The sequence below is a fragment of the Heteronotia binoei genome, chromosome 13 (assembly GCF_032191835.1).
Source record: "Heteronotia binoei isolate CCM8104 ecotype False Entrance Well chromosome 13, APGP_CSIRO_Hbin_v1, whole genome shotgun sequence".
NCBI lineage: Eukaryota > Metazoa > Chordata > Lepidosauria > Squamata > Gekkonidae > Heteronotia > Heteronotia binoei.
The window spans coordinates 17,083,817-17,095,902 of record NC_083235.1 but is presented as its reverse complement, the minus strand read 5'-3'; the positions used below and the strand labels follow the sequence as shown (position 1 = coordinate 17,095,902).

At 46.5% G+C, this 12,086-nt stretch overlaps 1 protein-coding gene across 1 annotated transcript in view; it reads left to right on the top strand.

Annotated features, from left to right (window-relative positions):
• The first annotated feature begins 1,454 nt into the window (after nt 1-1,454).
• The window catches only part of LOC132581590 (caM kinase-like vesicle-associated protein), a 177,256-nt gene continuing 166,624 nt past the window's right edge, over nt 1,455-12,086 (top strand). The window contains exon 1 of the mRNA XM_060252907.1: nt 1,455-1,714. Within this exon, the coding sequence (XP_060108890.1) occupies nt 1,529-1,714 (186 nt within the window). The 5' untranslated portion in view covers nt 1,455-1,528. The remainder of the gene's footprint in view (nt 1,715-12,086) is intronic.

The following is a 12,086-nucleotide window of genomic DNA, read 5'->3' as shown; positions in this document are numbered from 1 at the left end:
GTGGATATATGGGGCTGGGGAGGGGCTGTTTTGTGAGGTAGAAGCACCAAATTTTCAGCATACCATCCGGTGCCTCTCCTCAAAACCCCCGCCAAATTTCAAAATGATTGGACCAGGGGGTCCAATTCTATGAGCCCCCCAAAAGATGCCCCTATCCTTTATTATTCCAAATGGAAGGAAGGCATTTAAAAGGTGTGCGGTTCCTTTATATGTGATGGCCAGAACTCCCTTAAGAGTTCGGTTGTGTTTGTCACAACCTTGATCCTGGCTCGACCCCCAACGTCTCCTGGCTGCATCCTCAGAGTCCCCAGATATTTCTTCAGTCGGACCTGGTAACCCTGTGAGGAAGGCGTCATTTACAAGTCCAGGAGTAAAATCACACAGGACTCTAATGGACCTTTAGAAACCAACAGGGTGTATTCCTAGATAAACTCTTGTGAGTTCACTTCATCAGATGCATTCAAAGGACTTTAAATGTATATTAAAGGCTGCAAACAATAGAAGAGAGAATTTTTTACAAAGAGTTTAAAATAACAGTGAAATTCAAGTGGATAGATCCAGGTGGGCAGCTGTGTTGGTTTGAAGCAATAGAACAAAGCAGAAGTCCTGTATCACCTTTTAAGACCAACGAAGTTTTATTCAGAATGTAAGCTTTCGTATGCACACATACTTCATCATTGCATACGAAAGCTTACATTCTGAATAAAACTTAGTTGGTCTTAAAGGTGGTACTTACTGGACTCCTACTTTGTTCTAGTGAAATCCAAGGAGTAAGGAACGGTTCCGTTACCTGCGTAAACAGCAACTAACTGAAGTTAATAAGTATTTCACCGCCGGGCTCTTATCCCCAGGGATCATTTTGTAGAAAAATAGGTGGTGGAGCTCATCCAGGTATTGTTATGCAGCTGCACCTACTATTCAATGGACAAGGTGGGGATGGAGGACCCTCAGAAAGGTTCAAGAGCTGTGCTTCTATGAGCTCCTCCTGACTTCAAGGCCTGCTTATCTCCCACCGCCTCAATCGCTCTAGAGCAGGGGTGGCCAAACTTGCTTAATGTAAGAGCCTCATAGAATAAACATCTGATGTTTGAGAGCTGTGATACAGAAAAGAAGGAGGGGAGGGAGGGAGGAAAGAAAATAGATGGGGGAAGGAGAGGTAGAAAGAAAGCAACTTTAACTTTAATGCTATCTCCACCTATCTCCAAGCAGCGGATGGCTTGGCTTAGAGAAGTTATTTAAAGAGAGAGATGCCTTCTCCAAGCCGGTTGACGGGCTTCAAGAGCCACAGAATATGTGCGCAAGAGCCACATTTTGGCCGCGCTTGCTCTAAAGCAGAAAGGAGACTTGGATTTTACCCTTTAAAGATTAAAAAGGTTTAAAAGTCGGGGGGGGGGGCATTAATTATCTTCAGTCCTTCCCTTTAAGGCCGGGACCTTTCCTGGCGCCGAGAGGCATAGAGAAGCCCGAGCGATTCCCTTTCCTCCCCTGTGGAGGACCCGATTTCCGCTTCCGGTTGGGTTTCTCGGCCATGGCCGCTTGCAGAGGTCTAGCGGGCGTGCAGAGGTTGCTGGGGTTACCGAGGCTGGCGGCCCGCGCGGCCTCCTCCGGGGGAGCCGCCAGCTCTGCAGCCCTCCAGGTGCCCCCCAAGGCGAGCCCGGCGGCGGTGACGCCTGCGCACTCTGAAGACGATGAGGAGGTCCCGGTTTTTTATAAGGTGAGTGATGGGGCTCACCTGGGCCAGGGAAGGGCCAGCGCTTGCCGCTGTTGAAAGCCTGAGGCTGATTCAACCGCAAATCAATAATATCTCAAGCCCCTATCAATGCAATATACTAGGCGTGGGCAAACTTGCTTAAAGTAAAAGCCCCATAGAATAAACGTCAGATGTCTGAGAGCCACAAGACATGAACATCAGATGTTTGAGGGAGGGAAGGAAGGAAAATAGATGGGAGGAGGGAGGGAGAGGTGGAAAGAAAGCAACTTTAACTTTAAATGCATTCTCCAAACTGCTTTAAATACATTCTCCAAGTGATTTAAAGAGAGAAATGCTGATTGGATGGCGGGGGCTTTGAGAGCCACACGATGTGTGAAAGTGCCACATGTGGCTTCTGAGTCACAGTTCAGCTACCCCTGTACTATCTAATACCAAGTGTAATTAACTAGGATATGTTTCATTCAAAACCTGTGCATAATCCAACTTGAATGAATAATCTTCGTGAATATTTCAAAAGTGGAGTAACACAAATGTCCATGGATTTCTTTAAAAGTCCATTCAGGGTTCAGAACACGGGTGGCCGAACTTGTTTAACGTAAGAGCCGCATAGAATAAATATCAGATGTTTGAGAGCTGCAAGATGGATGGATGGAAGGAAGGCAAATAGAGGGGGAGAGGGAGGTAGAAAGAAAGCAACTTTAACTTTAAATGCATTCTCCAAACTGCTTGGAGAAGAGATTTAAAGAAACAGATGCCTTCTACAAGCCGGCAGATGGGGCAGTGGGGTCTTTGAGAGCCACACAATATGCATGGAAGAGCCACGTGTGGCCCCTGAGCTGCAGTTTGGCCACCCCTGGTTCAGAAGTAATTTAACGCATCACTCCTTAAAGATTCCTTAATGTAGTACAATTTCAATAGAAGTCAATTTGAAGAATGATAGATTTAAGGAGCGGTAACTATATTTGTAAAATTCACTAAGATTGTTCATTGAAGTTGGATTACCTGCAGGTTTTGAATGAAATATATGCTAGTTGACTATTTTTGGTATTAGCTACAGCATATTGCATTGATAAAGTCTTTAGATATTTGCGATTGCCTCAGGTTTTCTTTTAATAATTTGCTTTGTATGACATTCCCTCCTTATTTTGTCCTATTTAAAGACTGGCTATTTTTCATTTCTGTCTTCAAGAAATACCTGTAGATGCGTTGTTATTTTAATGGCTACTGGATGCTTGGCTTGGAACTTCCCAGAAGCTGGCGATTAGACCTAGTCTCCATGGCAGCTACTTGGGGGGATGGCCACTTGCTGTTCTGAAAACTCCCAAAGTGCCCACATGGTCAGCAAAGTTGGAGACTTTGAATCTAGGTAGCAAGCCAGTCTCCCATTTGCTTGCTTAGAACCATAGCCTTCAGGTCAGAGACAGGAATATTGTCTTTGAGGTGTGGTAATGGATTCATGAGTCTTTCACGCCTATCATTAATGGAATGGGCTGCATCAGAATATCCTTCAGAATATGTTCTGATTCTCTTCTTCAGGATTATGCCCAGGGCTTTTTTTTTTTTTAAAGCAGGAACGCAGTTCTGGCTGGCTTGGCATCAGGGGTATGGCCTAATATACAAATGAGTTCATGCTGGGCTTTTCCCACAAAAAAGCCCTGTGTGAGACAATGGTGATGACAGGGGGTGTGGCCAATATGCAAACGATTTCTTGCTGTGGTTTTTCTGCAGAAAAGCCCTGATTATGCCTGTGCACGGAAGGGGAGAGAAGGCTGTGTTACCTTGACCTCTTTTATTTCCAGTGAGCGGCAGATTCATCTAATGAGTTGCCACACCTTTTCAGGCACAACTTCAGGTTCCCTTGCAGGATGCTGATATGGCCCAATATATAGCCAATGGATCCCTGATATATTAAGTGGAAAACTTTGTTCAGTGTAGGTTGTTAATACTTGAGGGTTTTATATGTTGATTTTACTGGTTTTTAAGATTTTTACACACATTGATAAGTTACATGTTGCAACAAGCTACAGAAATGTATTATGTAATGTGAGACCAAATCCAAATCTGTTGGCATGAAGGTGCATTAAGTTACTTCTTTATTTGAGATAAGTCATAGTGTCCAAACGTTCTAATATCATGTCATGTGCTCTGTATTCTATTGTGTATGCCTGTCAATAGTCCAGCAATACTTCAGTGAGAAGGTAGCTGGACTTGAGTTTGTGAAAGGTGCCTCAAAGTTATACCTGCCTATAAAACGGAGCTTGTGTCGCCTGCCTCACAAGTTGTATTGGAGACAAGCGTAATTGTACCTGGTTCCCATGCGTGTTTACAGGGAAGAAAGTTCTGCTGAGTACTTCCAAGTACCGTATATGTGCATTAGATGTGGATTATCGCTTTGAAGATGATTTTAGAGACTAAAAATGTAAGACCTCTTGAGCTCTGAAACAGGTAACTGTTGGTGAGAAAAGCAAGAAAGAAGCAGTACTTTTGTTAAGTATTGCTTATGTGTCAGCCGTGGTTTGCAGTTTAGAGATTTTTCTGTCATAGTAAAAGTTACTTAACTTCTGTACTCTTCATTAAGCATTGCAGTTCTCCCAAGTTTTGATTACGGTTTTTCTTCAGATTTTTTTTCTTTTTTTAAAAACGGAACATCCTAAAAAAAAAAACATGGGTAGTTTGGGGAGATATTCTCCTTCTCTCCATCACAGTTCCTTCTTTTTAAACTATTTAAACACTTTCGTTGTATCCTTAGACAAAATGCCTCAAGAGCCACTGGAGCACTTACCCTGATTTTGATGGCCTCGGTGGACTCATTGAGTATGTTAACTTTAAAGATCAAGAGAAGGGCTTTACAAATCAGCCTGGTTATGTTGGTGCTTATTGCAAAATGTTGGGAGGGAAAGTGTGCCTTCTCCCATGTGGTGGACATATGCCATGGAGCTGGAGCCAATCGAACTTAGTGCTTCATGTGTTTGTCACTGTAAGCACCAGTGGAACACTTGTGTACTTCCCATGCAAACTGCTTGTGCTTTGGGGTTTTTTGCCATTAAGTCACAGCTGACTTATAGCAACTCCATAAGGTTTTCAAGGCAAGAGACATTCAGAGGCGGTTTGCCTTTGCCTGGTATTCGTTGGTGGTCTCCCATCCAAATACTAACCGGGACCAACCCTGCTTTGCTCCCAAGTGCTGATGAAACTGGGCTAGTCCGCGATATCCAGGTAAGGGATAGAGATGGGGACATGCAGAACTCCAGAGCACCTACCATTTAACAACCATTTTTTCGGGTTATGTGTAGGACTGAATTGGCATTGGTCCTCATGTCTGCCAATCCAAAGCTGATTTTAAGTGTGGATGTCCTTAACTTGCTTTTGCACACCTTTAAAAGGGAAGTAGCCCCATCCTTCATTACCTGGATTTTCCCATCTCTATCACTGAATTTTCCCTTATTTGGATATCCCCGACTAACCCAGTTTCGTCAGAACTTGGAAGCAAAGTAGGGTTGGTCTGGGTTAGTACTTGGACGGGAGACTGCCAGCAAATACCAGCCAATGGTAAACCACCTCTCAATGTCTCTTGTCTTGAAAACCCTGTGGGATCGCTAGGTCAGCTGTGACTTGATGGCAAAAAATCCAAGTAGGATAATTTGCACCCGAGGTATTCAAGTGTTCTAACAGCTGTTAGCCATGGTAATAAAATAGAACTCTGAATGTTCAGAAGCAGGTACAGTTTTGAAGATCCGAAAGATATATAACAGGGGAAACTTCTAGCTTCCAGCTGCTGGTGGGCCTTTGCAGATGGTTTTGCATATTGCTCTTGGGAGGTCTTCTGTTTAAGTGAAAAGGTAAGCAGAATGTCAGGTTTATTAGGCACAGTGGACTGATCAATACTGTTATTGGTGGCAGAGAGAAGAACAGTGCAGCCTTAAACAGTTATAACATTTTAAGGGTATGGCTATATTTAGGATTGCTCTGTAAATCTAAAAAAAAAGGTAAAGGTGCAAGCACCAGTCGTTTCTGACTCTGGGGTGACATCACATCACGACGTTTTCACGGCAGGCTCTTTACGGGGTAGTTTGCCATTGCCTTCCCCAGTCATCTACACTTTACACCCAGCAAGCTGGGTACTCATTTTATCAATCCCGAAAGGATGGAAGGCTGAGTCAACCTTGAGCCGGCTATCTGAACCCAGCTTCTGTCGGGATCGAACTCAGGTCGTGTAAATCTAAGCTAGCATTATTGCAGAGAGGATAGCTTGTTAAGTATGAGTCCAGATGTTTGGCTTGTCCCATTCTGGATCACTGCTGGTGAATATATTGCATGAAAGCATGACACCAATGGGAATGAAGCCCATTCAAATGGATGGGAAACCTCATATATCGGGGGTGGGTGGGGAGGAGAGCAGATTGATACCAGAATTCTGGAAACTGTATGCCATTCCATCCAGCTTCCATTCCTGTGCTTGAAAATGAGTTGATCTCTCCATTTTTCAGTAAACTCTCAAATGTCAGAAGCCCACTGCATGCTTTGGATACAAAGCAGTTGGACAGCAAAGGGATAAAACATAGTTTAGTCTTCTCGAGAGCCGGTTTGGTATAGTGGTTAAGTGTGTGGATTCTTATCTGGGAGAAACGGGTTTGATTCCCCACTCCTCCACTTACAGCTGCTGGAATGGCCTTGGGTCAGCCATAACTCTCGCAGGAGTTGTCCTTGAAAGGGCAGCTGTTGTAAGAGCCCTATCAGCCCCACCCACCTCACCGGGTTTCTGTGGGCGGGGAGAAGATATGTGAGATTGTAAGTCGCTCTGAGTGATTCAGAGAGAAGGGCGGGGTATAAATCTGCAGTGGTCATCTTCTTGCCGCAACCAAATCAAAGGAGGGAGATGTCATTGGGCTGGGGTAGTTGACCCTCCGAGGGATGCTGAAACTTAGGGATGCTGATCTTTGGCAACACATTTTTTTCTTCTCAGGCTACTTACTTTCTCGATTCCTCTTGAACTCTTTCCTGCTCTGGGTGACCTTTTTGTGCTTCTGAATTTCTTCCAGTCCCTAGTTTGTCTGGTGGTCAGAATAATGCTGATGGCCACTGCCTCTATCAAGAGCTTGGCGTAATTGCTTTCAGCACTTGTTGGGGGTGGGAATCTTTTAGGAATTATTCACAAGGTGAAACCAGGAGTGGCTTTAGGCTTGCCTGCACCACCCCTGGCTCTCAGGGCCAGGAAAGGGGGCGTGTAATCCCAAGACTCACTTCCATTCTTGCTCCAGGTGCAGTCTCAAGGCTCAAGAGCAGCTTGAGAGAGACGGAAGGTTTCCATACCCTGCTTCTCTCTACCTTAAGGAGTTTCAAAGTAGCTTACAATTGCCTTCCCTTCCCCTCCCCACAACAGGCAAGATTGACTCAGCCTTCCATCCTTTCGGGATTGATAAAATGAGTACCCAGCTTGCTGGGTGTAAAGTGTAGATGACTGGGGAAGGCAATGGCAAACTACCCCGTAAAGAGCCTGCCGTGAAAACGTCGTGATGTGATGTCACCCACATCCTCGGCAGATAGCCAGATATATCTTTCATATCTGAGGGGTTAGCGAGTGTGTGGACTCTTATCTGGGAGAATCTAAAAAAAAGGTAAAGGTGCAAGCACCAGTCATTTCTGACTCTGGGGTGTACGGCTGTACAAGCGCAGCAGCTGGACTGGTGTGGGGATACAGCATTCTGAAACACTTAGGATTTGATTTATGAAAAAAAATCTCTCTTCAGGTTGCAAAGAGGCTTGCGGCTGTGCTATCAAAACCAAAACGAGACCTACAGAAGCCTCTGAGAATTGGGGCGGGGGTGGGGGGGAGCCAGAGTGGTCAGTGGCATGGAGTTTTCATGCTGCGGTACACGAGAATGCCCATGGAGACGCCAAAATTCATTCAGACTTCTTGTGTGATTTTGATCATGGTCAGATTGTCTTCTTCTGCAAAGAACAGATAGGATAGGTTAAAGCAGTGGTCTCCAACCTTTTTGGCACCAGGGACTAGTTTTGTGGAAGACAATTTTTCCATGGACTGGAGGAGGGGTCGGTGGTTTCGGGATGATGCAATTGTGCACTTTATTTCTTTTAGTTGGTGTGGTGGTTAAGTGTGGACTCTTATTTGGGAGAACCAGGTTTGATTCCCCACTCTTCCACTTGCAGCTGCTGGGATGGCCTTGGGTCAGCCATAGCTCTGGCAGAATTGCCCTTGAAAGGGCAGCTTCTGGGGAGATCTCAGCCTCACCCACCTCACAGGGTATCTGTTGTGGGGGAGGAAGATAAAGGAGACTGTGAGCTGCTCTGAGACTCTGAAATTCAGAGTGGAGGGCAGGATATAAATCCAGTGTGGCGTTATTATTATTACATTGTAAATTGCAATTTGTAATATATAATGAAATAATTATACAACTCATGGCCTGGTTGCTAACAGGCCACGGACCGGTACACAGGGGCTAAAGCATCTAGGTCTTTTTAGTCTAGGTGGCGAAAGGTGAATCAAGGGTAACATAATAGAGGTTGACAAAATCTTGCATAATACGGAGAAAGTAGTTTTAAAGGGAGGGGACTAGATAGATTAATGGAGTTTAGGTACATCAATGACTGCTAGCCATGGTGGGTAAAAGGAACCTCCATTTCCAGAAGCAGTAAACCTCTGAAACTCTGTGTTGGGGGGCAGCATTGCGGGAAGGTCTTGGCTGCTCTGTCCTGTTTGTTGGCACTCCACTGTGTGAGACAGGATGCTGGACTGGTTCTCTGCTCCAGGAGCACTCTTCTTGTGTTCTCAATTGGACAGAGAGACTTTTGCTCACTTTCCCATAAAACTAGCCCTCAGGGGTGCCCTAGGGAAGTGGTTGGCTGTAAATTCAAGACAAATGCAAGGGAATTTCCAACCCTGTGGCTGCGATCCCATACACGAAATAATCCACTTTCAATCCACTTTCAGTGCACTTTCAAACTCGATTTTACTGTGTGAACTGCAAAATCCAGTTGGAAAGTGGATTGGAAGTGCATTATTTAGCGTGTGTGATCTCAGCCTGTGATTCTGTGACTCTATGAATAGGAGTCATTGTGCAGAGGAATTGCCACAAGGCTCACGACCTGAGTTTGATCCCGGCGGAAGCTGGGTTCAGGTAGCTGGCTCAAGATTGACTCAGCCTTCCATCCTTCTGAGGTTGGTAAAATGAGTACTCAGCTTGCTGGGGGGAAAGTGTAGATGACTGGGGAAGCAATGGCAAACCACCCTGTAAAATGTGTGCCGTGAAAACGTTGTGATGCAATATCACCCCAGAGTCAGAAACAACTGGTGCTTGCACAGGGGACTACCTTTAACTTTTTCTTTTCTTTTTAAAAAAGATTTAAAAGGGGGAGCTGACAGAGTTTTGGAGGACAGGTCAGCCGCTGGCTTTTAGTCATGGGTGCTGCCTGGGACCTCTGGGGTCTGATGCAGAATGCTTTTGAATGTCAGGTGCAGGGGGGCAGTCAGCGGACGAGGACTCGGCAGTGTTCCCTGTAAGCTGCAGAGTCTTGCGAACAAAAGTTCTGATTTGTGAGCTGCTGGCATTAAAGTTGTGAGCTACTGCATAAATTATTGTGCTCTGGGGTCATCCTTCCTGAGCTGAGACAAAGATGTGTGAGCTGGAGGCTAAAAATTTGTGAACTAGCTCACGCTAACTCAGCTGAGAGGAAACACTGCTAGCAGGCCTTGCTTATGGGCTTCCCTCTAGCATTCAGCTGAACCGCACTGGTTTAAGTGGACCACTGCTCTGGTCTGGCATGGCTCTTTAGAGAGCTCTTCCTCCCAAGCCTGTCTTTCCATTCCTTGTACTTGTCCTGCTGTGACCCCGATGTCAAAGGCTAGTCCGATCTTGGAAGCTAAGCAGGGTTGGCCATGGTTAGTACCAGGATGGGAGACCACCAAGGAAGTCCAGGGTTGCTATGCAGAGGCAGGCAGTGGCAAACCACCTCTCTTTGTCTGCCCTGACCTGGATGGCCCAGGCTCACCCGATTTCATTAGATCTTGGAAGTGAAGCAGGGATGGCTCTGGTTAGTATTTGGATGAGAGCCCACTGAGGAATGCCAGGGTCGCAACACAGGCAATAGCAAATGGCTTTTGAACACCTCTTCCCATATAAGCATGGGGGATTATATAAGAACATAAGAGAAACCATGTTGGATCAGGCCGGTAGCCCATCTGGTCCAACACTCTGTGTCACACAGTGACCAGTACCCAAGTGTCATCAGCAGGTCCTACAGCAGGGCCAGAACTCCAGAAGCCCTCCCAGGGGAGGGACGATGGCTCAGTGGTAGAGCATCTGCTTGGGAAGCAGAAGGTCCCAGGTTCAATCCCTGGCATCTCCAAAAAAGGGTCCAGGCAAATAGGTGTGAAAAACCTCAGCTCGAGACCCTGGAGAGCCGCTGCCAGTCTGAGAAGACAATACTGACTTTGATGGACCGAGGGTCTGATTCAGTATAAGGCAGCTTCCTATGTTCATATGTTCACTGTTGCCCTCCAAGCACCAAAAATACAGAGCATCACTGCCCAGTGTCCCATCTATACCAGGGGTGGCCAAAGTGTGGCTCGGGAGCCACATGTGGATTTTTCACACATATTGTGTGACTCTTGAAGCTCCCATTGCCCCGTCAGCTGGCTTGGAGAAGGCATTTGCCTCATTAAATCACTTTGCCAAGCCAGCTGGTGGCTTGGAGAATGCATTTAAAGTTAAAAGTTGCTCTCTTTCCACCTCTTTCTCCTTCCTCCATGCCCCCATCTATTTGCTTGCCTGCCTTTCCTCCTCTCCCACATTCTTGTGACTCTCAAACATCTGATATTTATACTGTATGGCTCTTGCGTTAAGCAAGTTTGGCCACCCCTGACCTATACCATGTGTCTAATAGCCACTTATGGACCTCTGCTCCATACCCAGTCCCCTCTTGAAACTGTCTATGCTTGTAGCCTACACCACTTCCTGCGGCAGTGAATTCCATGGAGCAGAAGTCCATCAGTGACTATTAGCCACAGCATATTGTTGGAACTCTTTGTCTGGCACAGTGATGCTCTGTATTCTGGGTGCTTGTGGGGAGCAACAGTGGAAGGGCTTCTAGTGTCCTGGCCCCATTGATGGACTGCCTGATGGCACTTGGGTTTTTTTGGCCACTGTGTGACACAGAGTGTTGGGCTGGATGGACCATTAGCCTGATCCAACTTGGCTTCTGTTATGTTCCTATGTTGCTGTAAGCTGGTTGAGATTTAACAGCACTTTCTACCCCTACTTGCCCTGTTCCACCAGGTAGCAGTGTTCTCTGGCACGTTCCTAATTCTTCCTTTTCTCTCTGATGCAGAGCAAGTTTGTGGGAGTACCATGAGCCGTTTCCGATCCTCCACTGCCTCTTTCTGGGGGAGGACTCCCAGGTCTTCTTTATGCTTTCCGCATCACAGCTTCTGCTAACGCTCGGTCTCCAAAGGCTCACCTGAGTTCTTGGCGGTTTCCACCTGCATGCTGTGGCTGCTTTGACACCCCACTTGGTGGTGCTGTGGATCCACCTTTGCTGGGCTCTCTTCCCTCGATGCGGCCTGCCTTTATTGCCAGCCCCGCCCCCCCACCTCCACGGCTGTCATGCCTCCGGAGGATGTTAAATATCAGGGCAGCAGAGCTGGTGCTGTGCACTTTGTTGCAGCAGTTCAGTGCCATTTCATTGTCTGCTTAAGTGAGGCCAAGGCTATTAGGAGCTTATAAATGCCTGTTGTGTCTGGATAGGACAGCTGCTGCTTGCTGCTGGGAGGAATCAAAACACCTCGCTTTATCGGGAGGGGAGGTCTGGAAGGCAGAGCGTTGTGTCCGCATTGTTCTCCCCTGCCGTAGTTTCTCCATTAACCACACGCATATGGCATCCTCTCCCATCGAGTTCTGTTGGAATTTAACTGTTCCTAGATTTTATTTTTCTGGCGAAGCAGAGCAAAGTCTTGTGGTTCCTGCACCTGAGCGGGGATTAAGGGTCAAGTTGCTGCACCTGAAAACTCAGTTTTCTTCCTTCCAAAGGCAGAGATGCTTATCAGTCTCTGGCACTTTAAAGATGGTCTGTATTTTTGTCTTGAGTGAGGGCCAGGGCTTTTTTTTTGTAGCAGGAACTCGTTTGCTTATTAATCCACACACCCCTGATGCGGCCAATCCACCAAGAGCTTACAGTAGGCCCTGTAATGACAGTCCTGTAAGCTCTTGGAGGATTGGCTACATAAGAGGGGTGTGGCCTAATATGCAAAGGAGTTCTTGCTACAAAAGGAAGCCCTGGTGAGGGCTGACGACACTGCCCCCCCCCCGGACCCCTCTGGCAAAAAGAGCTCCCTAGCTGCCTCCCAATATTATGCAAGCAG